At 41.4% G+C, this 26,338-nt stretch overlaps 1 protein-coding gene across 1 annotated transcript in view; it reads left to right on the top strand.

The window, feature by feature from the left end:
• The first annotated feature begins 227 nt into the window (after window positions 1-227).
• The window catches only part of plekhd1 (pleckstrin homology domain containing, family D (with coiled-coil domains) member 1), a 33,413-nt gene continuing 7,302 nt past the window's right edge, over window positions 228-26,338 (top strand). The window contains exons 1-12 of the mRNA XM_061743395.1: window positions 228-452; window positions 4,144-4,237; window positions 4,316-4,405; window positions 6,130-6,206; window positions 8,605-8,696; window positions 8,778-8,830; window positions 8,909-9,003; window positions 10,543-10,636; window positions 12,094-12,311; window positions 16,952-17,084; window positions 21,130-21,274; window positions 23,523-23,666. Coding sequence (XP_061599379.1) covers window positions 298-452; window positions 4,144-4,237; window positions 4,316-4,405; window positions 6,130-6,206; window positions 8,605-8,696; window positions 8,778-8,830; window positions 8,909-9,003; window positions 10,543-10,636; window positions 12,094-12,311; window positions 16,952-17,084; window positions 21,130-21,274; window positions 23,523-23,666 — 1,390 coding nt within the window. The 5' untranslated portion in view covers window positions 228-297. The remainder of the gene's footprint in view (window positions 453-4,143; window positions 4,238-4,315; window positions 4,406-6,129; window positions 6,207-8,604; window positions 8,697-8,777; window positions 8,831-8,908; window positions 9,004-10,542; window positions 10,637-12,093; window positions 12,312-16,951; window positions 17,085-21,129; window positions 21,275-23,522; window positions 23,667-26,338) is intronic.

Here is a 26,338-nt window from a genome sequence, read left to right as displayed (position 1 = left end):
GCTTTTACTGGCTGGAATATATCGACCGGCTTCAGATTTAGCCTCCCTCCATCCCTCTCTTCCTCCCTCTCTCCTCCCTCTCTTCCATCCCACCAGCCTGCCTCCAGCTGACGAGCGTATTGGCAGCTGCATCATTCCACCCTGCTGCGTTATTGGGATTTTGCTGGCCACTTTTCCTGCCCGACCTCTCTTCTCTCATAACCGTCATCGACGGGCCACGCAGGGATTTATTTTTTTTGTTTTATCGACTTTTCTCCCCCCCTTTCTTTTAACCCGCCCCACCTCCGCCCGGCCGGGATGTTCTCGTCCTCGTCCAGGAACTCCCTGTTGTCGTCCTGGGCGTCCATGGAGCAGTCGGACTCGGAGGTGCTGGACTTCAGCACCAAGGTGCAGCTGCACGGCGTCCTGTGGAAACGGCCCTTCGGACGCCCGTCGGCCAAGTGGTCCCGCAGGTGAGGGTCACCTGTGGCCGCCTTCCCTCTTTACTCTTTAAAACTGGCTTTACTGGGGTTGTTCTGGCTGTTAGACGACTATCATTCAGGGAATTGCTTTAAAAGCTTGTGCAGGAGCCAGGGCCGGCCAAAGCCTCCATGGGGCCCTAAGCAAAATGTGATTTTTGGGCCCTCTATTACTGCCAATAATACTGATTATTATTCACACACCCACTATAAACTTATTTCATGTTCTTCCCTGTCATTACAAATACACTTGTAAAACTAGATGTAAGAAATTGTTGTTTGTTGTAGTTAGATTGTAATCCACAGGGATTAAGATACGGAAGAGTATTAGGGCCAGGAAGGAGAAAAACAAAAATAATGTTTTAGAGGAGGAAGATTTTTTTTTCATTATGCACTTCGAGAAAAAAGTCGAAATGTCGAGATTAATGTTGAAGTACAATTTTGAGAAAGAAGTCGAAATATATTTTCACTTTATTCATGAAATTTCGACTTTCACTTTCGGTGTCTCTGGGTTTACTGGAGTTGTTCTGGGTGTTACACGACTATTATTCATGAAAGTGCTTTAAAAGCTTGTGGAGGAACTGAAAAACAAGTTAAAGTTACCCGTTTTTAAAAATAAGATATGATGATCCTTTATTTCTCCCTCAATGGGGAAATTCACTTTGTGCAGCAGCAGTACACTCAACACATACATGCAGGGAAGGGTAAAAAATATATAATTACGAAATATAAGCAGTATATACATTGCAATGAAAAATAAAAAGTAGTGCAGTACGGGAAAGAAAGAAAAACAGTGCAAAAAAAGCAGGTATGAGGTAGACAGATATTACACAGATATTGCACATGTTGTTATTGTCCATTGCTACTGTGAGCAGGCCTGGTCGGTTGATTGAAATAATCAATCAACCGAGCCTACAGCTAAAATACATCAATCTGTAATTTAATAATCACAAATTTAAGAATATTTTATTACTTTTGTTCATCTCAAGAAGATGTCACCAGATAGTTTTATTTTCTTTCAGTTATCCAACGTGTGTGATGAGGTTCAGAAACGCGTGACTGGCCCGTTAAATCGGACCAGAGGTCGTGAAGGTTAAGGCTGAATTATGGTTCTGCGTCAAATCGACGCCGTGCCTATGCCGTCACCGTGACACCGTCGTGAACCCTTCGGACTTCTCCGTCACTCCATTTCGCCGCGGTGCAGTACCCCCCGCGACCACTAGGTCGCGATCTTTTCCTGAATGGTTTATCCGACTTTTCCGGTCACAGTGAATCAAAGAGATAAGGACAACTATTGTGCAAAAAAAACAAAACTTAAAAAAATCACACTTACATGAAGAAAAGAACGCTGTAAGTTCACGACTGCTTCAAACCGGAACCGGAAATGCGTTGCTACCAAGCGAACCAATCACAGCCTTGACACGTACCCTACGGCGTAGGCACCGTGGTGGGAACCTCCGATGATTTAAGAAGTTCTCTCATTGGTCAGATTCCTGGAGGCTTGCCAAGGGGGCGGGGTTATTTGTAATTGTAATTGTATTTTATTTATTTCAAAACAGGAACAGTGCACAATAAGACTTTAATCTTGTAATTTTGAGACAATACATTAAATAGATAAATAGAAACATTGAACTACATCCAACAGAGCATGGGATAAGTCAGATGTTGGCACCTAAGATTTAAAGGGGACCTATTATCGCATCTAATACCTATTTTAAAGAGGCCTTGAATGTCTTAAAAAAAAGCTTTTGATTGTTTTTGCTAAATAAATTAGAAATTCAGCCTCTGAGTCATGTCTTTATCTTCCTAGTCTCTAACCTCATTATCTATGCAGGATTGTGAGTGGTTGGGGCTATGACGATGTGCTGATTGGCTGCCTGAATGACGCGATACACCGCTACGAAAAAATGGAGGAAGCTCCGGCCAGCGGAGTTGTTGTTGTTGTTGTTCCGGCCAGAGTTAGTTGTGGTTTCACGCATTGCTCCTGTCGTTACGTAACGACGGGAGCAGAATCTTATTGGCTCGTAGATCCACATCACACTGGACGATCATCCGGGCGGCTGTACAGACACTGCAGAATCTGGTTTCTTTCCTCCTTCTCTGAGTTGGCAGGCTGAGGGCAGACCACTTTATATATGTTAAAGCAAGAAAAAACCTGTTTTTATTAATAGGTCCCTTTTAAATTTTATTTGAGAGGGAACATGTGCAATTAAAAACATAAATGTAAACATTTGATGCATTGCAGCAGAGTTAGCCTTAGGCTAATTTGCAGTACACAGAAGTCACGTTTTTAATTTTGAAAAATGTAACCATCCAACAATAATGGCTTATTGGTCCTAAGTTTTAGTGAAGCAGTGGAAAAAGAAAACTGAACATAAAGTCGGGGGTTAACATTTCAACAAGTCCAGTTATTTTGTATTGTTTTTTACTTCCTGGTTTGGGTTGAGTTTATTTTTACACATTAGAGAGAAGAAAAACATTAACATTTCCATTGTTCTGTCAGTATTATTATTTAAAAAGGTAACGTTCTTTTCAGATATTCGATGAACAAATATTATTTAAAAAGCAAGTGTTATTTAACCTTTTTAAAACAAACCCCCCAACACACATGTCTACTCATGTTTAGTTTTATCAACACGTTATCATTTCCTGAAAACGAGACGCTCACATTCTGGACAGTCCAGGTAGCCGACACACTTAGCGTGCTCAGCTACATCACTGACGGGTCCCATGTGGGCCAGACGTGTCCCGATGTTCACGAACTGGGCCCCACGTGAGTTTTATGAGGCAGATGTTGCATGGATTTCCTCATCCAGGACCAGATCTGGGCCCAGAGGCCCGTAGGAAGTGAGGACTTGAGCCACGTGTGGTGGACGAGTGGCCGAGTTTAGGCTTCCACTTCGCCGGATTCCCAGTGTCGCCTGTCCTGTTTAGATGAGCTGATACGGGCCGGGTGTCGACCTGGGCTGCTCAATAACCCGCCTCCGAGGCAGCACTTAAACCCGGGTCTGGTCTGATGGGGGTCCGGTCCTAAGGTTTAGAGCACGGATCAGCAACCCAAAATGTTGAAAGAGCCATATTGGACCAAAAACACAAAAAACAAATATGTCTGGAGCCGCAAAAAATGAAAAGTCTTGTATAAGCCTTAGAATGAAGACAAGCGGGGGAAGCTTTTATTTTTCATTATCCACTTAAAGAAAAAAGTTGAAATGTCGAGAAAAAAGTTGAAATGTCAAGATTAATGTTGAAGTACAATCTTGAGAAAAAAGTCGAAATGTCGAGAAAAAAGTCAAAATTTCGAGGAAAAAGTCAAAATGTCGAGAAAAAAGTCAAAATGTCGAGAAAAAAGTCAAAATTCCGAGAAAAAAGTCGAAATATCAAGATCAATGTTGAAGTACAATCTTGAGAAAAAAGTAGAAATTTCGAGAAACAAGTCGAAATGTCAAGATTAATGTTGAAGTACAATCTTGAGAAAAAAGTCAAAATGTCGAGAAAAAAGTCAAAATGTCGAGAAAAAAGTCAAAATTCCGAGAAAAAAGTCGAAATATCAAAAAAGCGAAAAAAAAGAAAAAAAAGAAGAAAAAAAGAGAAAAAAGGGAAAAAAAGAAAAAAGAAGTTAGCGGGTTTGGGGTTCAGGGTTCAGGGTTCACCTACCTCTGCTCTCGTTGTCTTCCTCGGTACGGAGATTCTTCATCATCAAAGACAGCTTCCTGCTCTACTATGCGGAGAGCGAGAAGAAGAGCTTCGAGACCAACAGGTTCTTCAACATCCACCCCAAGGTGAGACCCGCTGCTCGGTTCCCCTCTTCCACCAGGGAAGGAAAGGAAGGTGTGTTACAGCTTTATTATCTCCGTCAGGGAGTCATTCCTCTGGGAGGATGCGTGGTGGCGGCCAGTGAGGACGCGGCAATGCCCTTCGCCATCGCGGTCAACCTTGAAGACTTCTCCGTAAGTCCAGGTTTTACTGTCATTTATCACCTTTTACAGAGTTTTGGAGCAAGTTTAAGGATGTAATCTCTCTCAAAGCTTCATCAACGATGTTTTTTTTTAAGTTAAAAACGTTCTGGGTTCTTGCTCAGCGACGAACAAACCTGCCGACACCGGAACCTGAACTACGAACCTGAACCCAGTCACTAAGAACTGACTGGGTTTATACCGAGTGGGTCCACCACAGGGCCTCCTTCCAACTGGATATAAAGCTGGCCCGGGGGTCCAGATCCAGAAGGGAACCCACTTCCCCCTCCTGAATCAGAGGTCTTGCTATTAGTCCTGTATTGAAAAAATCGATTTTCCAATTCTAAATCGATTCTCATATTAATTCCTAAAAATTGATCCGTAGGACTATGTCTAAAGATTGATTTTTTTTTTTTTTCATCATTACATTACACCTTTGGGTCATGTTTAGGGGTGGGTATTGGGAAGGACCTCACGATACGATACGCATCACGATACTTGAGCCACGATACGATACAAATTGCGATATCCCGATTATGCGATATATCGCGATATTCTACATAGTTCACCGAAAAATTTTAAAATGCATTACACATATTAAAATCTTAAAACATCTTAAAAAAGTTGTATATATGTACATCAGATGAGAGTGATAATGCATTGGACAGACTGAGTCAAAACAATGTAATTTAAACTTTCCATTTTAATTATGCAACATATTTGCATGAAAAAACACACTGAAACACAATGAAAAGTGCAGTGTGTGCATTATTCTTAGATACAAAATACTCAAAATAAAATGCAGTGTCTCACCCACACTGAAATTGAAATCACAAAAATACAGTACAGCTACTTGCCCCTGACTTAAAATGACAAAAATAAAATGCAGTGTCTCACCCACACTGAAATCACAAAATATTGTGCAGCTAGGGGTGGGCAAAAATATTGATACGGCAATATATCACGATACATACATTGAATATCGATATCGCATCGGGAGACTATGTATTGCGATATATTGCCGTTTCAATATTTTTGCCCACCCCTAGTCATGTTGTCATGTTTTTGCCTTTAAATATGTTTAAAGGTATGAAAACAATAAAGTTTTCAGTTATAATTGCATAAATTGTCTATATTCCATTACTTTACACACTGGCTTGGGGTCACATTTGCATAAAATGCTAAAAACCAAATTCTCAAAAATTTTAAACTGAAATAGACCGAAAATGGAAAAAATAAAACTGGAATCTGGGAATAAATAAAACTGATTTCATACGTTTCCTCCCTGGATATGTTTGGTAATTCTGCCCAACAATGTTTCTGAAAGCAGTTCTATCAGCATTCTGGGAGCTGGTCCTTACAGCATCATTATCTGTCAATACTTGCTGTTGAATCTCAATATAATACTAGTATTCATATGTTGCATAACTACACAGTCATATAATTCATGCAACAGCTCAAAAAACAGTTTTAATAACACAAACCCAAATCAATATGGTATCAAATGGAATCGGATCCAATCAAATCTTGATAATCGATTCTGAATCTTAAGAATCTGAATTGATTCTTGACATTTGAATTGATCCCCAGCCCTACTTGCCATAGACCTTACTCCCTTCTCCAAATGGCCCTGCAAGGGTTCTACCAAGGACTTTCAGGGCCGGGAGGAGTGTGACCACCCCGTAACTGAAGTAACCCTCTGGTTCCCATGTTGTCAGGGAACCATCGTCCTGGCGGCCGAGTCTGAGGAGGAGCAGGTCCAGTGGATCGAGATGCTCCAGGAATCAGGGAAAGTGTGAGTAACTGCCCAACATCATACGCTGTAAAATCACTAAACAAGCTCCTCCCAGGTGCTTTCGGGGCTTTTGGGGCTTCTTGGTCCTCGTACTGGCCTGAGACACGCCCACCGCATGTCAATCAAAGTTGGTGGTTTTAGACTGAAGCGCTTCGCCTTGAGCACCAACAACAGCCTGTATAAAACAATAGATGAAAGATTAGGTCACATGACCCGTCGGTTTCTGAAGACCGGCTTTGTAGTTGTACTTTTCTCCGTATGTCAATCAAAGTTAGCAGCGGCGGCTCCTCCAACAGATCCCCGCTGAAATAGTGGCAGACGTTAACGGCAGAATACGCTAACATCTAACCTCCAGGTTCAGACTCATGCAGAACTAAGATTCGTTGCAGTTCCTTGACTAGCCACTAGGGGGCCTTATACAGCGAGTCCATCTCCACGGACCACCGTGTTAAAATGTCCAACTTTAGGGCGGAAATAAAGGTTTCAAAATGGTTCTTTGAACCCAATTGTTTGATTTCACATCCATAACATCTTTTAAGCATTGAATGAATTTCTAATATGCTTGACAGTTGACTTAGCCAATGGCTAGCCGTTATCACTCATGCTACCAAACAAAACATTTCAGCCTATTTTGCTGTCTAAAGAACTGATTTTGTTTTTGAAAATGTAATATTTTGATCGTAACCGTAGCCTGAAGTCATTTGACCCATTCAGACCGGCTGACTCAAGTCTGAGGGTTTGTGGGAAACTTGTTCCTCAGCGTCCGAACTGACAAAACTCGTCTAATAAAAGGTTTGAGAGGCTAAATGTTCAAGCTGAGGTCACTGAGGTAGCTCGTTAGGGGGCCGGAGGGGGTCCGGTTTGGGAACCACTTTTTGCAGATTATGTTGTCCTGTTGGCTTCATCGAACTGGGACCTTCAGGGTGAGCAACTTAGCAAAGCCGTCGGCCGCTCGTTTTTACCCGGCATCAGCTAAATGCAGCAGTATCTTTGTTTTCGCCGTCTTGTCAAGTCGTCGGTATATCGCACCGTGAAAGTCGGCGGGGAACCGCTGGAAGAGCTGGTAGCCACTGCTAACTTTGATTGACATACAGTGGGCGTGTTCACGAGCAACGTGGCTGCATCCGTCTGTACGGACAAGAAGAGACTCCTCAGGAACCAGAGAGTCACGTGAGTGACCTAACGGCTCCTCCATTGTTCTTTACAGTTAATTAATTATAATTAGGGGTGTCAAATTAGCGCGTCAATTGCGATTCATTTATTATCTGTAGCTTGTTTTGTTTTTGTTTTATTTAGCTTGTTTTGTTTTTTAACATATTTTATTGAATCCAGGCAACAATGTACAGTGACAATGAAACAATCACTATTGTTTTGTTTTTTAATGGCTTAATCTATTTTTTAATCTTTTACTTGACTTTTTCTGTTTGCGAGTTGCCTTTATCGTGAAATCTGCCTTTGGGTGTGTTTAGCTACGCTGGTAGCCTCCCGCTGTAGCTGGATGCGTCTCGGGGGGGTGGGGTAGAGGAGAAAAGAATTGAAAATGGAGGAGCATGTGAAAGTTTACATTTCTAAAACGCCCCGACGGCAGAGTGATATGAGTTGTTTGTGGAAAGGACTTTGTTTACCACCGAAGCAGCTCAAGTTTAGCCAAATAAACGCAAAGCACCTGGTGGCAAGCACAGCCACAGCTAACGTTAGCAGCAACGATGTTGCCACAGCAACGTTCTTCCCCAAACTAGATTCGAGATGAGCAACCCGCGCATGCGCACGTCTGCGATGGAGAGGCTGGCGAATGTAAACAGCTAGGACTGCATCTGTTCAAGTCTGTTAAAAGACGTTAAAAGTATTTATAAAGACACTTTTTTTGTTGGGATATATTAATCTTTAGATATGTCACAATAATGTAATGAATTCAAAGGGAAAACACACCTCAAGTTGAGGGCTTTTCTCAGCAATTCTTAGGTTAAAAAAGAGATTAATTCTGTCTCTTAATTTACCTATTTAACTTATTTGTTTTATGCATATGTACTGCGCAGCGCTTACTGTTGGTTTGGGGTGGGGTTTTTTTCTCTTTTAATTTTATTTTTATGTTTTGTTGTATTTCATTTTGTTCTGTTCTGTTTGTACCCATAAAATTGAAAAACCAATAAAAAGAGTATTAAAAAAAAGAGATTAATTCGATTAATTAATTACAGATCTTAATTAATTGATCTCAATTTTTTTTTTATCGCTTGACACTACTAATTATAAATCAAATTAGTCCAACTATCACCGTTTCAAGTGAAACGAGGACCAGCAGAACTCTGCAGACTGATGTTTATCAGGAAGTTGGAGCACCGGCGTTTGTTCCTCCGATTAAACCCCTAAACCTCCCCGATAACTCGTCTCTCTCCGGCAGAACGTGGAAGAACGCCCAGCTCGGGGAGGCCATGATCGAGAGCCTGGAGGCCCAGGGGCTGCAGCTGGCCAAGGAGAAGCAGGAGTACCTGGGTAAGCAAGGCGCTGCGCCGCTACACGACTAACCGAACCTGCGGGTCGGGTCATCTCAGCTGTGTTGGTTCCCCCCCCCAGATAAACTCATGGAGGAGACGGAGGAGCTCAGCCATCAGAGGGCCCAGCGAGAGGTGGGTCACTCGCCTCACCTCGGAGGTTCTGCCGCCTTGGCCGGTTGTCACAGCAACGGTTGACTTTGTTCCCTGCAGGAGCTGGAGCGCCTGAACCAGGTTCTGGAAGAGGAGAAGATGAAGTTCGAGGAGGTGGTGCTGGAGCTGAAGGCGGAGCAGGAGCAGATCAGACTGTAACCACCTCGGCCGTCTCCCTGTAGTGGCACTTTCACACTAGAACCTACTCAGCCTGACTAGACTCGCCCTCGTTTCTTTTCAATACCCAGATGAGAAGTAGGAGGTTGGAGCGAAGCTGCTGTGACGTATTTGATTGTGTGTCTAAACGAAGAAGACAACAACACTAAAGATGTAGAACCTGGAGGAGATGATAAATGTGCTGCTGGATCTGTGGCTTGTGTTCAATATCAAGTTAAAAAATGAGAGTGAGAGAAGCTTCAAGGAGAGATGCTTTTTAATGTTTTTAGTTTGTCTCTGCGCTGCTGAAAAGTCAGCTGGAGCCGTGAGCAGCTATGAAGAGACAGAGCTCCTGGTAGATCTGGTCGTTCCTTATCGCCCGTTTAGATCCCGTTTTAATTCTCTCCTCAGCACCAGGTTTATGAACATCTGCACCTCCAACAGAGTTGGATCACCAAACAGACTTCTGCTGCCGTTGCTGCTGGAATAAAATGAACAAGAATCTCCGTCAGAGTCGCTCTTTCTCTGACTCACATCCTGACTCAGACGTCTGACTCCAACCCCCCGACCAATCGGTGGCCTGGAGTGTGATGACATCACAGCCCGAGTCAGCCGCTTAGAACCTCGGCAGAATAGAAACAGAAAAGTATCTACTCGGCACGTTAGACCTAGGGTTGCCACTCTTCAGAAATAGAAATAAGGGACGCCTAGATTTCAGTAGCGCAGGGAGCCAAAAAAAAGGGACATCCCCAAAACTTCTAAAGTGCATAGAAATGTGTTTATTTTACGTGAAAAAAACAAAATTCTTTGATTTAAAGTTTAAAGTGCCTTAATAGCATTGAACTTGCCAACCATATAGCAACTGAAATAGCCTTTGCACCTATAGTAAATATAAATATAGCTACAGGTGAAGGTCGGAACATTAGAATATGGTGTAAAAGTTAATTTATTTCAATAATTCAACTAAAAAGGTGAAACTAATATATTACATAGTCTCATTACATGCAAAGCAAGATATGTTAAACCTTTATTTGTTATAATTTTGATGATTGAATTGTTTATTGATTCCATAAAATATTCTAATGTTTTGAGAGTTTCTATTTGGGGTTTTCATAAACTGTGAGCCATAATCATCAAAATTATAACAAATAAAGGCTTGAAATATCTCACTTTGAATGTAATGGGAAATAATATATTTGTTTCACCTTTAGTGGAATTTACTACGAATGAAGTTTTGCAATATATTAAAATTTTCCGACCTCCACCTGTATATTATTACATAAGTAAATAAGAGCATAATATATGCCCGTATTGGTTCAATACGGAACGCAACTTTTAATTCCCAATTACGTAACAATTCCGTATTTCAAGAGACGGGTGGGAAGCCTAATTAGACCCCTAGTGGGAAAGAACCAAGGCGAGTCGAGTCGGGCCGAGTAGGTACTAGTGGAAAAGCGTCATAGATGTCGCCCGGCGCTGACTGCGCCGCTCGGCCCGGTCCGACCCGCTAACCTGTCTGTTCTGTGTGCCGACGGCAGGGACCTGGACGGGACGACCCAGTCGCTGAAGAGCGTCGAGCGGGAGAAGAAGGAGCTGAGCTGCCTGACGGTGACGCTGCAGACGTCCATCGAGGTATAGAGGGAATGTTCATGACGTCACAGATGCGACTTCACGGCGGGTTCCGCCCACTGAGTGTCAGAAAGACTGAGTGGCAGAAAGACTGAGTGGCAGAAAGACTGAGTGTCAGCGTAAACTTTCAGTTTGAGCAACTGGAAAACATCTAAAATGGGAAAGAGCTGTTGTGCGATCGACTGTACTCATAGATTTAGCAAGAAATCAGAGTTATTGTTTTACAGACTAACGAAAAATAAGCTTAAGAGACAAATGGATCTCTGCAATTCACAGAAACAACTGGATTCCAGGCACCGAAACGTGGATTTGTGGTTCCCATTTTGTATCAGGTAATGTTGGATTTTTGGGTAGCTAACGTTAAACGGTCAAATCATAAAGTTCGGTGTCCTCATCACTTTAATTTCTACAACAAATCCTGTGTTGAAGTCGGACCAAGCGTCAAGACTTTTGTAAGCCTTCAAGCTTTGCTTCGTGTATTTCCCCGGTGTAGAAATTAAGTACATATAAATATCAGGAAACTGGATTCGTGTCCAAATATTAATGTCCATGGACCACTGGTTCTTGGTAACTGTACCAAATATTAATGTCCATGGACCACTGGTTCTTGGGGTAACTGTACCAAATATTAATGTCCATGGACCACTGGTTCTTGGTAACTGTACCAAATATTAATGTCCATGGACCACTGGTTCTTGGGGTAACTGTACTAAATATTAATGTCCATGGACCACTGGTTCTTGGGGTAACTGTACTAAATATTAATGTCCATGGACCACTGGTTCTTGGTAACTGTACCAAATATTAATGTCCATGGACCACTGGTTCTTGGTAACTGTACCAAATATTAATGTCCATGGACCACTGGTTCTTGGTAACTGTACCAAATATTAATGTCCATGGACCACTGGTTCTTGGTAACTGTACCAAATATTAATGTCCATGGACCACTGGTTCTTGGTAACTGTACCAAATATTAATGTCCATGGACCACTGGTTCTTGGGGTAACTGTACAAGTCACTGTCAAGTCCAACTGACTTTAATTTAATCCCATAATCGTCTGTTGTTCCGTCTTCTCCACTAGTTGCAGCTGTTTGTGCCACTCAGTGCGAGTAAGTGGGGAAGTGACGTCAATGCAGACCCTCTATTCAGAGCCGGAAACACTTCCTTGTGTCAACTCAGAGCCGCTCGGTCCGAACGACGGGTCCCGGAGGTCCGATTGTTCAGCCCAAACACCAACATGTGTTATTCTTATGCTTAATTTACAGAACAAACAAACAAGAAAATAGCTTTAAATCTGCTGATTGTAAAAACCTCTGGGTGGAAACGAGCTGGATTCAGTTATTTGACCATGAACCCCAGACCATGATGCCTCCGCCGCCGTGCCTCGCACCTGAAATCAGGTTTGGCCCCCTGCCATGTCTGGTTTTGTTGTTTCCTTCACCTTCCCTGTGTGCAGGAGCTCTCGCAGGAGAAGAAGCGACGGCTGGAGCTGCTGGGGGTGAAAGAGGAGGACGAGGAGGATGAAGCCGGTGCCGCGGAGCGGGGCTCGGACCCGACCTGCCGGGAGTCCCGGGACCGGCAGGAGCCCGGGGATCCAGACCTGCTGCAGGACCTGCGGCACATCGAGGAGCAGATGAAGGTCCTGCTGAAGGAGAAGGAGCAGGCGGAGGAGAAGTGAGTGGGAGAGAACAATGGGTCCGTGCTGAAACACCTCCGTGGTTCATGACGTCGTTAGTCTGATGATTGGAGGAGGAGATCGCTTCCTGCGTGATTTTACCGGCGTCTCTCGTCCTCCTGGACAACTTTGGTCCGTCCTTCTTTGCTTCGGTTCAGTGAAGCTTCGGTCCGGCTCTCGATGAGTCTCACCGCAGCCTCTCAGCTCTTTCATGGTGTCGTACCGACAACCCAGATCTGTAACCCGACCCAGACTGTTGCCCGTCCACCGCCCGGCTCAACGGTGGGAGCGAGGTTCCTGCTGGGATGCTGCTATTTTTTTTATTTACTTATTTATTTTTTATCATTTAATGCAAATCTACGAACGAGTATTAGGGCCATGCAGGAGAAAAAATATTTGAGAGAGGAAGATTTTTTTTTATTGTGCACTTCGAGAAAAAAGTTGAAATGACGAGAATAATGTTTAAATACAATTTCAAGAATAAAGTTGAAATTTTGCCTTTTTTCCTCAACATTCCAACTTTATTCACGAAATTTTGACTTTTTTCTTGAAATTGTACTTCAACATTAATAAAGTTGAAATTTCGCCAACATTATTCTCGACATTTCAACTTTTTTCTCAACATTTCGACTTTTTTCTCGAAATTGTACTTCAACATTTATCTCGACATTTCAACTTTTTTCTCGACATTTTTACTTCTTTCTCAACATTTCGACTTTTTAATTCGAAATTGTACATCAACATTAATCTCGACATTTCGACTTTTTTCTTGACATTTCAACTTTTTTCTCGACATTTCGACTTTTTTCACAAAATTGTACTTCAACATTAATCTTGACATTTCGACTTTTTTCTCGACATTTTGACTTTTTTCTCAAAGTGCATATTGAAAAAAAGATCTTCCTCCTCTAAAATATTATTTTTATGTTTCACCTGCCTGGCCCTAATACTCTTCCAGTTTTGTTTATTCATTGTTCATCTGCTAAATGACAGTAGTAGTAGTAGCTGTCCCACCCCAGTACTGGGATGCTTCCTTCTTCACATTTAACGTGTGCGTTGACACCTGTGGGATCTGAGATCCTGAGATCCTGCTTCCTATTTATTTTGGGGCTTTTCCTCCGAGCATTGCATGGTCAGACCCTGACGTTGGCAGCGTCTCCAATGCTTTCCACTCCTGAGCGTCTTTCTCATTGTAGAATACAGTAATCCCTTGTTTACGTCCCAAAAAGAACCCCTGATAGGTGAAATCCGTGAAGTATTAACCTTTATTTTGTCTACGATTATTATACAAGGCTTCAGATTGCGGAGATCAGCACCGCCCCACCGCGACCCGAGTAGCAGGATTTGAACGGGGGAATCGGTGCAGAACGTTTTGTCGACTTTATGGGTTTTGGCAAAAATTTGCAAACTTAAATTTGTCAGCTGTTTTACGTACATGTACATATTAAACCGTAACGTTATTGACACACAGGAAGTGTAGAAGCAGGGAAGCTGTTTAGCCAATCAGAATGCAGAACACGCAGTGAGACAGTGAAAGGTGAGCCGCGTTATCGTGAGGGATTACTGTATTGAACTCCAAATTGTTTGGAAATTGCTGACTAATAACTCTTCTTACATCAACCTGCGATGAATATTAATAATATCTAAGATCATTGCTTGTGTCTTTCCCTCTTGGCAATGGTTGTTCTTGACCAGCAAAGAGCTGAAACATAATATTTATAGAGGTCTGCAGACCTGCTGACGATCAGATAACAGAGTTTGGCCCGGTTTCCCAGATCAGTTAAGTAGTTCTTAACAGCGAAAGACTTCTTTCACAGGCTCCTTAAGAAGGTTTGAAAGAAGTCTTTCGCTGTTAAGAACTACTTAACTGATCTGGGAAACCGGGCCTTTGACTGTTTAAAATCCTCTGAAAGCTGTGGGGGGGAGGGTGTACTTGGTATTGCTCAGGTGATTTTCTTCTTTCAGTTTTATTATTTTATTATTATTATGCACAGTGAGAGAAGAGATATGTTGTATTTGCATCAAATATGATCAGATCCGTCTGTAAACACTAAAACATGATGAAAGTAGAGGGGAGTAACTGTACGATCACGGCGTTGTAGCTTCGCCCCGCTAATGGTGCAGAGGATGGAACGGCGGGTGGAAATGTGCATCGACCCACAAAAACCAGCCCATTGATGCGCTGCTGCAGTAAGTGGGATATTACAGGTCGCTGCTATCGACTGTGAAGCACTAATGTTCAGTTAGGAGTGCTGAAGCACACGATCCATAACGCTGTACTTCCGCTAGCGGGGCCTCCCCCGTCCTCCTCCTCCTCGGCAGGATCAGGCGGGACGGCTGTCACGTGAAAGGCAAAGTCACACTGATCCTCACCTGTATGGAGCTAGAACAGTCTCATAATTCACAAATGCACAGGACAAGATTCACAAATGCACAGAAAAATTCACACGTGCGTAGGACAAGATACACAAATGTATTTTTATACAAATATAACTTGATTTACAAATGGTTTTTTGTCACTTTTCTAAGTGAACGACGCAAACGCAAGCTCAAACAGCAGGTGTAGTAAATCGTCCCCCACGTGGGGTGTGCTCTTATGATTGGCTGAAACAAAGGAAGAAATCTGATTGGTTATAGATCCTTTCGTGTTAAAAAAAACGCATTTGTGAATTGAGTCACGTCAGGGGAGTCTCAAAAGTCACACGTAAATCCAGCGCAGCCCACAGACAAAAAAACGTTTGTAAATCAGGTTATATTTGTGTGCGCATCAAAAATACATTTGTGTATCTTGTCCTACGCACGTGTGAATTGTTCTGTGCATTTGTGGATCGGCCTGTGCATTTGTGAATTTTGTCCAACCAAAAAACCAACCAACCACCAGCAGTTAAACTGGTTAGATTACAATTTAACTAGTTTAACGAAAAGTTTTATTTTTTTTTTATTTTTATTTAACCTTTATTTCACCAGGAAACAAAAACTCGTTGAGATTAAAAATCTCTTTTACAAGAGGGTCCTGGCCAAGACAGGCAGCAACACAGTAACATGACATATGACACGACACATAACAAAACAAAACACTGTTGACATTACATATCGCATCTGCAGGCAGAATTGGACATCTCAAGATCTTTCAGGAGCGATTTAAAAGCATTAAGTGAGACCAGTTCTCTGAGATTCAAGGTGTTTTGCAGCTGGTTCCAGGAGGAAGGCGCAGCATACCTGAAGGCCTTCTTTCCCAGCTCAGTATGCACTCTAGGGACAGATAGTAGAGAGAGCGTAGATGGTAGCCTCCTGATTCTTTACGGTCAATGTATGACTGTAAATATATTGGAATCAGACCAAGAATAGCCTTATAGAGGAAAATGTACCAGTGGTTGAGCCTGCGAGTGGACAAGGCCGACCAACCCACCCGGGCATACAATGTACAATGGTGAGTGAGAGCTCTCAGATTCGTTATAAATCTCAATGCACCATGATAAACAGTGTCAAGCGAGTGGAGGCATTGAGAAGATGCATGCATATACAGAATGTCACCGTAATCCAGCACAGACATATTTTTAAAGAAAATAGTGACCAAATGTTAAAAAAAATATATAATAAAAATACATAAAATAAAATAAAAATAATGAAAACATTTAAAAATAGAAAGAATAAAAATAAAATAGTGATGTTTGTTAAATTGTTTGTAAAAATGAGGCAATTATGTGAGTATATAATAATATATTCATAACAAACAAATACATGTAGAAATATAAAAAATAACATAAAACCATTTTAATTAATTGATATATATATATACGTGTGTGTGTGTGTGCGTGTGCGTGTGCGTGTGTGTGTATATATATATGTATGTATGTATGTATGTATGTATGTATGTATGTATGTATGTATGTATGTATGTATGTATGTATGTATGTATGTATATATATATATATATATGTGTGTGTGTGTGTGTGTGTGTGTGTGTGTGTATATATATATGTATGTATGTATGTATGTAATATATATATATATATATGTGTGTGTGTGTGTGTGTGTGTGTGTGTGTGTACATAGTACAGGCCAACAGTTTGGACACACTTCCCCATTTGTTTGAATGAGAAGGTGTGTTCAAACTTTTGGTCTGTACTGTATATATAATAAAGATATGAGTCAATTACCCCACTTTTCCCCCAACATATTTCTTCTTTCCTTCATTTCTCCTTTTTAGTTTTTCACATCCTTTTTGTTCCGTTTACATCTTGTCTTCGCTGCTTCCTCTTCCGTTTGTTCTGAGGCCATTGGGTCGGAGCGGGACTCGACTACTACAGCATCGTCCAGTCTGAGGACGACTACGCTTCACTTTAAAGCCACTTTATGTAGCAACTCCACATCTGGCCACACGGGGGCAGCGTATCACAACAGAGCCCAGGCGTCAGTGTAACACGTGAGGAGGTTCACCTGGTGGTATAAAGTGGTATAACAACGTTTGCACCGGGTCCACGAGCCTCCATGTGGTCAGAACCGGTATTTCTACATTAAGGAGCTTCGTCCAGACACCAAAAACACATTTGAGACAACAAGGGAGCAGAGTCTTATATTGTTCGGGGGTTCAGAAACACCACAGTAATTAACACGTGCAATGCTTTTGTGGTCTCAGGCTCTGGGAGAACGAGCAGCGGGCCAAAGTCCTGCAGCAGGAGCGGGAGTTCTACTCCACCCAGGCCCAGACGCTGCAGCAGTCGCTGTCCCAGCTCAGCGTGGACAAGCAGCAGACGGAGGCCGAGCTCAAGGTAACGCAGCGCTGCGCGATGGCGGACGGGCTGCACCGGAACACATTATCACCGCTCTCTGGCTCCATCTTACTAAAATTAAATAAATAGTCACATTTTTCAATTCGTTCAAGGTTATTTGTTTGTGTTTAGGTCGGCGATATTTACAGATGGTAGAATATTTTTTTGGCCACCAGAAAAACAATCTTGACCAGGCCTATATATTATATATATATATATATATATATATATATATATATATATATATATATATATATATATATATATAAAATATTTGCTACAGCTGGCGGATAATTGGGACTCTGTCATTATTTTAAGTTTTAAGTGCAGTTACAGATTGTTCTGCATTAGCATTGCATTTTTGGAACTTTTATGGACAGAATTTCTCTACAACAGGACTTAGTTCATGCTTTTTGCAGATGACATGATCCTGTTGGTGTAACTGAGCTACAATTTTCAGTTCCAGTTTTAAATGTGAGCTTATAGTAATGATAATTCTGGGTAGTGACCAAATGAAATGACTCTGCCATTATTTGAAGTTTTACAGTAAGTGCAGTTAACGTTTGTTCTGTTTAAGCGGCAGCGAGTAAGGCTCGTTTTGGGTGCTAGTTGGACGCTGACAGGGCTGCACTGTGTAAACTGTTCCGTTTGTACCTTTTATGCACCAAATTTCTCTACGATCTAAGTTCTGTTTCGTGGCCGCGGGATTTCGTTCATGCTTTTTGCAGATGATGTGATCCTGTTGGTGTAACTGAGCTACAGCTGTTCAGTTCGGGTTCAAAATGTGAGCCTATAGTAATGATAATTGTGGGTAGTGACCAAATCAAATGACTCGGCCATTATTTGAGGTTTTACAGTAAGTGCAGTTAGTGTTTGTTCGGTTTAAGCGGCAGCGAGTAAGACTCGTTCTGGGTGCTAGTTGGACGCACTGTGTCACCAGCTCCGTTTGTACCTTTTATGGACAGAATTTCTGTACGATATAAGTTCTGTTTTCGTTGGTGTAACTGTGCTACGATTTTCAGTTCTAGTTCAAAATGGGAACGTATGGTAATCAACTGTGGGTAGTGACCAAATGAAATGACTCGGCCATTATTTGAAATTTTACAGTAATCAATGAACTACAGTTTTTCCTACTTCCTGGACTGTTGGCGTTGGGTTTTCGCTTGCCTTCCATCAGTCTGTGTTTAATCCCTGTGTTTAACACAAGTTCTCTTTGTATTTGTATTTACTTATTTATTTATTTGACAGGGACAATGCAGTCAAACATAGATACAAGCTTGCAGCTGATGTGATGCATTGATTGATTGATTTGATTGATTGAACTTTTTATTTACGTGTCATGCACATGAAGTGCCCAGCCTGAGTGGGCTTACAAGACACCAAAAAAAGAAAAAGGAAACATAAAGCAAATGAAGGCCAGTCAACAGACCCTGTACCAATTAAACATATAAACAATCCTGATGCTTTATCCAGGCTTCAGAAACAAAATGAGCCAACATAAAAACATTGAAGTTAAACAACCCGTCCATTCTATCATCGTCAGAGCACCAGAACATTTCTGGGTTTTTAACAGACATTTCAGTAAATAATGGAGTTCTCGGTTCATCATACAGAGGGCAATATAACAGAAAATGTGATTCACTTTCCACTTCATTAAGTTCACATAATTCACACAACCTTTCATCTTCGGGAATGTTTTTAAATCTACCGACTTCAAGATTCAGGGGAAGGATTCCTGTTCTCAGCTGAGCCATTAAAGACCTTTGATTTCTTGTTAGGTTTGCTTTAACAGAAGGTTCAGGGACATAATTGTGCTTGATTTGGATGTTCGTAATTTGGGCTTAAACAAAATATAATTTAACCATTTTGTCTCAAATAAAGAAAATAAGTTAGCACTAATTGAAGTTATTGAACAGTTTAAGTTATTACTATACATATACTGTAATCCAACCTCTTCAAATAATGCAAATATTTCTTTAGCCCATGGCGAGCCATTTAATTTACTCCAAACAAAAACTTTCTTATTGACCCTGTCTTCTGGCATATTAAGTAAACGATTCCACAATCTAATGGAACCAGGAAGCCAACCCATGTCGCCTTGAACGGCCAAGATCGGAGCAAATTTATGAACACCAAAGAAACAGCGAGCAGCTCTGTTCTGTATAGAATCTGCAATCTTAGACTCCTTATATCCCCAGACCCCCGAAGCATAATTTAATATGGGGGAGACACAGGCATCATACAGTTGTGAGTAGGTAGAGTATCCAAGAGTTTTACATATCTTAATCTTGCTGACCACAGACCCTAAAGGCTGAGTTATGGTTCTGCGTCACACCGACGCAGAGCACACGCCGCAGCCGTGACGTGCAGTACCCCCCGCGGCCACTAGTTAGCGATCTTTTTCTGAATGGTTTATCCGACTTTTTCCGGTCACAGTAAATCAAAGAAATAAGGACAACTATTGTGCAAAAAACCAAAACAAAAAAAATCACATATAAACAAAGAAAAGAGCCCTGGAAGTTAACTACTGATTCAAACCGGAAACCGGAAATGCTTCGCTTTCAAGTGAACCAATCACAGCCCTCTCGGTCTGCGTGTGGTCTGCGTCTCCTCGACGCGTAGTTACAATTTTCGGGAGGCGCACGTCAGTGACGGCGCAGGTGACGGCGTGTCCTCTGCGTCGACGAAAACCAGACGCCGTAGGCATGGCGCCATTTTGACGCAGAAGCATAACTCAGCCTTAACGCCCTCCCAGCTGAATCTGCATGTAGAGTTTATAGCTAGTGCTAATTCTCTTCCACAACATTGCAGTACAATATAAAATTCATATACATCAATTAAAAAGACCATACAATTCAATAATACAATAATGCAATATTGCATTTACATGATATAAAACCTTCCCTCACTCACTCTCCCACACAAATATACACACTATTTATAGATGAGTACAGTTTAGATTTTTCTTTAACCAGGTTTTAGTTTTGGTGATGAACATGTTAAACTCCGAGATGGATTTAATTTGTGATGGCAGTGAGTTCCAGAGTTTACAGCTCTTATAGGAGAAGGCTGTTGGAAAGGTTGGCTGAAGGAGAAGCCAACGATGCTGCTGCTACTGATATAATCATTACCTTTACGATGTCACGTGTATCTAGGGTTGCCACCTTTCAGAAATAGAAATAATGGATGCCCCGATTTCAGCATCGCAGGCGCCAAAAAAAGGGAACATCCCCAAAACTTCTAAACTGCATAGAAATGTATTAATTTTATATGAAAGAACAAAATGATTTGATAAAGTAATAATAATAATAATAATAATAATAATAATAATAATAGTAATAATAATAATAATAATAATAAAGTTTAAAGTGCTTTGATAGCATTGAACTTGCATGAATGTACAGACAGTCAACCATACTAGCAACTGAAATGCTATGTATTTTTATTTCAATAATTCAACTTAGAAGGGTGAAACTAATATATTACATAGTCTCATTACATGCACAGCAAGATATATTAAACCTTTATCTGTTATCATTTTGATGATTGAATTGTTTATTGATTTCATAAAATATTCAAATTTTTTGAGATTTTATATTTGGGGTTTTCATAAACTGCGAGCCATAATCATCAAAATTATAATAAATAAAGGCTTGGAATATCTCACTTTGCATGTAGTGGGAAATAATATATTGAATATATTTGTTTTCACCTTAGTTGAGTTTACTTAAACGAATGAAGTGACATGACATCAATAAATAACAGAGAGTGAACCAACACATGTTGCTGTCCTTAATATATCCTGTCCTTTATTTTGTTCATTACTGTTAGTTCGTTGTTCCTGTGTATGGGACAATTGTGAAATACAGAATAAACTGCGTTCCGTATTAGTTCAATACGGAACGCAACTTTTAATTCCCAACTACGTAACAATTCCGTATTTCAAGGGACGGGTGGCGACCCTGCGTGTATCTGTCTGAGTTCACCCACAGCGACGGTTTCCGAGCTAAAGCTAACGGTCATCTTCTGGCCGTCTGTGTCCCAGGTGGAGATCGAGTCCCGGGTGGAGCTGGAGCAGCGGCTGAAGCAGGCCGAGGAGGCTCTGCAGAACCTGGAGGAAGGCCTGAACTGTGTGGAGCGAACCAAGGAGAGCGACGAGAAGATGAAAGGCGACGTGACGCAGCTGAGGAGTGAGTTGGATCGTTTCCTCCGCAGACCTGTCAAATCTCCCGCTTTGGCCGGGAAACTACCGTATTTCTCCCCTCTTTCCCGCCGTCGTCCCATATTAGCATTTTCCCGTAAATTTCCCGTTTTATAATATAATAATTTTTAAACTGCAAACTGAATTGTCACTAACCTCACGAGAACTGCCCCCTGCTGTATCCTGGGTGGCAGTTCTCGCGAGGTTAGTGGCGACAACAGGAACAAACTGGGAAAAACAAATCAGAGAGATGGATGTAACCAGAGAGGAGAGATTTCTGCCAAAAAAGCGAAGACTTCGTATAAATATCTCTAAAAATGAGATATCAAATTTACTTTCCTAAAGAGGAGCAGGACGGGGTGATTTTAGTTTCTCTCACGGGGGAAGGACGATGTCCGTCAGCAGCAGCGCTTTATTATCAGTGAAGGCCAGAGTCACATGAGTGAAAATGACAAATTAAAAGAAAATGTAAATGTTTCACTTGAAGACAATCAATGTGTATATAAACTGAAAATATTTAAAATGAATAAATGTGCTTTAATGTACTAGTGTTTTCATTTAGGCTCTATTATAGGAATTACAAACACAGGAATGTCCACAGCTTTTCAGTGTCAACAAAGGTAGAACTATCAGACTCTGAGCACATAATTGTAGTTTGTAAGTTATTTTGAATTTCTCGTAAATCTGTCTTAAAATGCTGATACGTCTGCTGCAGACCCACGTTTAGGCTCGTTAGAGGATGTCACATGACCAAACTTAAAACAGACTATTTTAATAAGAGATAAGTGTTTATTACACTTGAGTTTGTGATTTGTGAGTCAAAACTGAAATCACAATTGAAACTTGGCAGTGGCTCAGCTCCAGTAAAAATGCTCCTTGACCTCCGCCCGGTGGTAAACCATCACTTCCTGACGCCCAGCTAACAAACAGGTTGGACTGAGGGTCTGGTTTGAGATAAATAATGTAATTTCAAGTTGATAACTGTATATTTAATATTTAAAATTCAGTTTTCATCTCCAAATTAAGTCCAATTTAAATCAGTAACATTTCCTATTCCCTCCTTTTCTGAGGTGGAGGGGGGTGTTGGAGCTGGTTATTCTGCTAGAGGACTTTGGGACTAGTTAGTAGTCGTGTCAATCCTTAAAAGCACTGGAGTCAATCCTCCAATAGTGTAGAAATAGCGGTAGTGCAGTCGCCACACATATCTGATCTCAGCTGATGGATGGAAACATTTATAGTGAGTTCAACATCATCATCCACTTCTCTGTGTTATTGAGCTGCAGTTGAAAACAAGCTCATATGGAAACTAGCTGAACCAGGATGGAGCTGATGTTCTACAACGGGGGTCGGCAACCCGCGGCTCTGTAGCGCCGCCCTAGTGGCTCCTGGAGCTTTTTCAAAAATGTTTGACCTTTTTTCTTTTTTCCTTTTTTTCTTCTTTTTTCTTTTTCTTCTTTTTCCTTTTTTTCTTTTTTCTTTTTTCCTTTTTTTAATCTCGACATTTCAACTTTTTTCTCGACATTTAGACTTTTTTCTCGACATTTAGACTTTTTTCTCGAAATTTTGACTTTTTTCTTAAGCTTGTACTTCAACATTAATCTTGAAATTTCAACTTTTTTCTCGAAACTTTGACTTTTTTCATGACATTTTGACTTTTTTCCTCAACATTTCGACTTTTTTCTCGAAGTGCATAATGAAAAAAAAATCTTCCCCCAGTTATAATTCATATAGAAACATGCAGCATGTGTTTCTTCATTCTAAGGCTGATACAAGACTTTTAATTTTTTGCGGCTCCAGACATATTTGTTTTTTGTGTTTTTGGTCTAATATGGCTCTTTCAACATTTTGGGTTGCCGACCTCTGTTCTACAATCACGCAGGATCAGGAAATAGCTAGGTTTCTGTTCGGTCTCGTTCTTGACCTGAACTAGACTTGATCTTGATACTCTCTGGTCTTGGTAGTGTCTTGGTCTCAGTTTAGGTCTTGACCTACAAGTCTAGTTTGAGATGCTGATAATCCGCTTTGAAAGATGAGACATTAGTGGACCTCCTCCGCAGACCTGAGATGTTTGGAGAGTTTCACGCTCTTACTTTGACCGAACCCCTTTTCCTGTGAGGCCTTTCTCTCCTCGGCTGGTAACTGACGTGTCTCCTCGAACCTCAGCCGGATCTCCAGGTTTGGGCCGCAGCATCGCGATAACGAGGGTCACGTGTTTCTGGTTTTGTGTGTTTACCTAGAGTTCTTTGAAGACTGCATCTGTGCTGCCGAGATCGAGGCAAAGCTCCCGGCGATAATGAAGAACGCCGTGTACCTTCACAAGGCGGCTGCGCGCAGGATCAAGAGCTGTCGGATCCAGAGGAGGGCGTCCAAGCGCCACTGGTGTAAGTCTGCAGGTCAACACACCTCAGCACACTGAGATGCCGTCAGTGGCGGAGCGTAGGTCTCAGTACAGAGGGGGCGGAGCCTGAGTCAGGTGACCAGCGGGTCTCAGTACTGAGGGGGCGGAGCATTCTCCATGGGCCTTATGATAGTCATTTTAACGTTCAACAACACCTCATCCTACCCATCAAACTACATTTATTCCCACTTTTATTGAGCTGAGCAAACCTCTAGACCAGGGGTCGGCAACCCGCGGCTCTAGAGCCGCATGCTCCTGGAGCTTTTTAAAAAATGTTTGACCTTTTTTTTCCTCTTTGTCTCCTTTCCCTTTTTCCTTTCTCTTTTTTCTTCCTTTTTCCTTTCTTTTTTAATCTCGACATTTCAACTTTTGTCTCGAAATTTTGACTTTTTTCTCGACATTTCGACTTTTTTCTCAAGATTGTACTTCAACATTAATCTTAACATTTCGACTTTTTTCACGAAAGTTTGACTATTTCCTCGACATTTCGACTTTTTTCTCCACATTTCGACTTTTCTCGACATTTCAACGTTTTTCTCTAGATTGTACTTCAACATTAATTTTAACATTTCGACTTTTATGTTGAAATTTCGACTTTTTTCTCAACATTTCAACTTTTTACTCGAAGTGCATAATGGAAAAAAAAAAATCTCCCCCCAGTTATAACTAATATAGAAACATGCAGCATGTGTTGCCTTCATTCTAAGGCTGATACAAGACTTTTCATTTTTTGCGGCTCTTTCAACATTTTGGGTTGTAGACCCCTGCTCTAGGCCTATGCTGCAGAAAGCAGAGTAAAGTCACAAACTTGTTCAGAAGAACACACACACACACACACACACACACACACGCACACACACACACACACACACACACAGGCCTGACAGCTGTCAATCACATGGCGCTGAAAACTCAGATAGTCACGGACTAACTCAGTTCCATCTTTGATACAGCTTAAATACAAAAAAAACATAACTGGTCTAAAATTACACAATCTATTTAGATAGATATAGACACAGCGGTCTATAACATCATTTCTGAGCTCTATAACAGAGAATAGACTCTAGTCTAGTTGACAACAACACAAAGCTCATTCAAATAGGCAGGTGGTCAAAGCTACCACAACATTCTGATTAAGAAATTATTTATGAAGGTTAGGTTACACCGACTCACCAATGGCAGTTGACTCTTCCATTCGTTCGGCTCATCTGGTGCTCAGAACGTTCGCTGTTCACTCGTTGCATTGCTGCAGACTATAGTTGCCATTTCAAGGCAAGCAGACGTTTCTTAAGGCCCGATAATGGAGAAGGCCAGCCCATAGCTATTAGCTCTTCATGCTAAAATAGGAGCTGTGGCCTTCTTCATAGCTCACAGAGAACTCCATGGGACATTGGACAGGGCTGAGGGTGAAGAGAGAAGAGGAAGGGGGGAGCCTGCTCTTTATAGCTGGGCCTGGGCTGCAATAAATCGTCAGTGGCCCCTCCTGCGTTTCGGGCCCAATGACTACGTTTACATGCATCAATAACCCTTTTCTAACCGGAATATTAGCAATAACCCGGTTGAGCACGGCCATGTAAACACAAATAACCCCTTTGAATAAACGGAATTTGCTCATATTCCGGTTTTTAAAAACCTGAAAATGACCCCTGGGTTACTCCTTTTCTAACCCAAATATTTGGTCATGTAAACGCCTAACGGGATATCCTCATCAGAAGGAACAGGAATTTGTTTTCTGCACATATTCTTTTCGCAAGGAATCTTGGTCTTTGAGTCCAGGAAGTATTTATAAACATGGCGAAACCAACCTGATCTCACAAAAATCCGTGAAATGCCCACGACCTCTCACCACTATTTTCCGTGGTATATACACGGAAAATTGTATAATTCCGTGTGGGCACCACGGATATTGTACCATGCAAAGTCAATGGGATCCATTGTCGTGATATATACACGGATTATTATATTATTATTATTTATATATTATTCTTTATTATAGTGGCTAAATTATGAGTTTTTGTCGCGGAAGGTACTGTTTGTTACTGTCAGTTTGTAAAAGCATGCTTTTAACACTGTTTTAGCAGTGTTTTATTGAGGTTTTAATGGGAGCACCACAGGTATAGTACTATGCAAAGTCAATGGGATCCGTCACCTGATTTGACTGCTGTCATACCATTGAATGAAGGACAAAACGATCACAAACATCCCATAGATATTTGCCAGTAGGGCCCTACTCTACCTACTAGTAGGCGCAGGAGGCTGTTATCGCCCCTTTCTATGGCTAACCCCATGTTATAAATGCTCAGTAGGCACAGAAGTTTTGTTATGAAGCTCACACCTCACCTCCCTTTTTTATGTATCTAGCTAGAATTTTAAAAACTGAACAATAGAATTCAATGTAAAATGCCGGATCTTGTCCATTAAAAACAATACTTTTTGGAACATAGTGTAATGACCACAGATAAGATAAGGCCTTTGCAGACTGGTTAGTGCAGTTGATTGTGGTCTGGGAGACTGTGGTTCGAGACACGCTCTGGGCACGACTTGTTCGCCACAGTATTTTCCTCATTGTGTTATGGTTTTCTTTTAATATCTTTAACATTTCTGAACACAAAAACACGAAAGTGTCCTTGATAATTCAATAATACAATAGGTTCA

This window comes from Cololabis saira, chromosome 16, assembly GCF_033807715.1.
Source record: "Cololabis saira isolate AMF1-May2022 chromosome 16, fColSai1.1, whole genome shotgun sequence".
NCBI lineage: Eukaryota > Metazoa > Chordata > Actinopteri > Beloniformes > Belonidae > Cololabis > Cololabis saira.
Note: the sequence above shows the minus strand (reverse complement) of the source record. Positions and strands in the feature narration are given on the sequence as shown.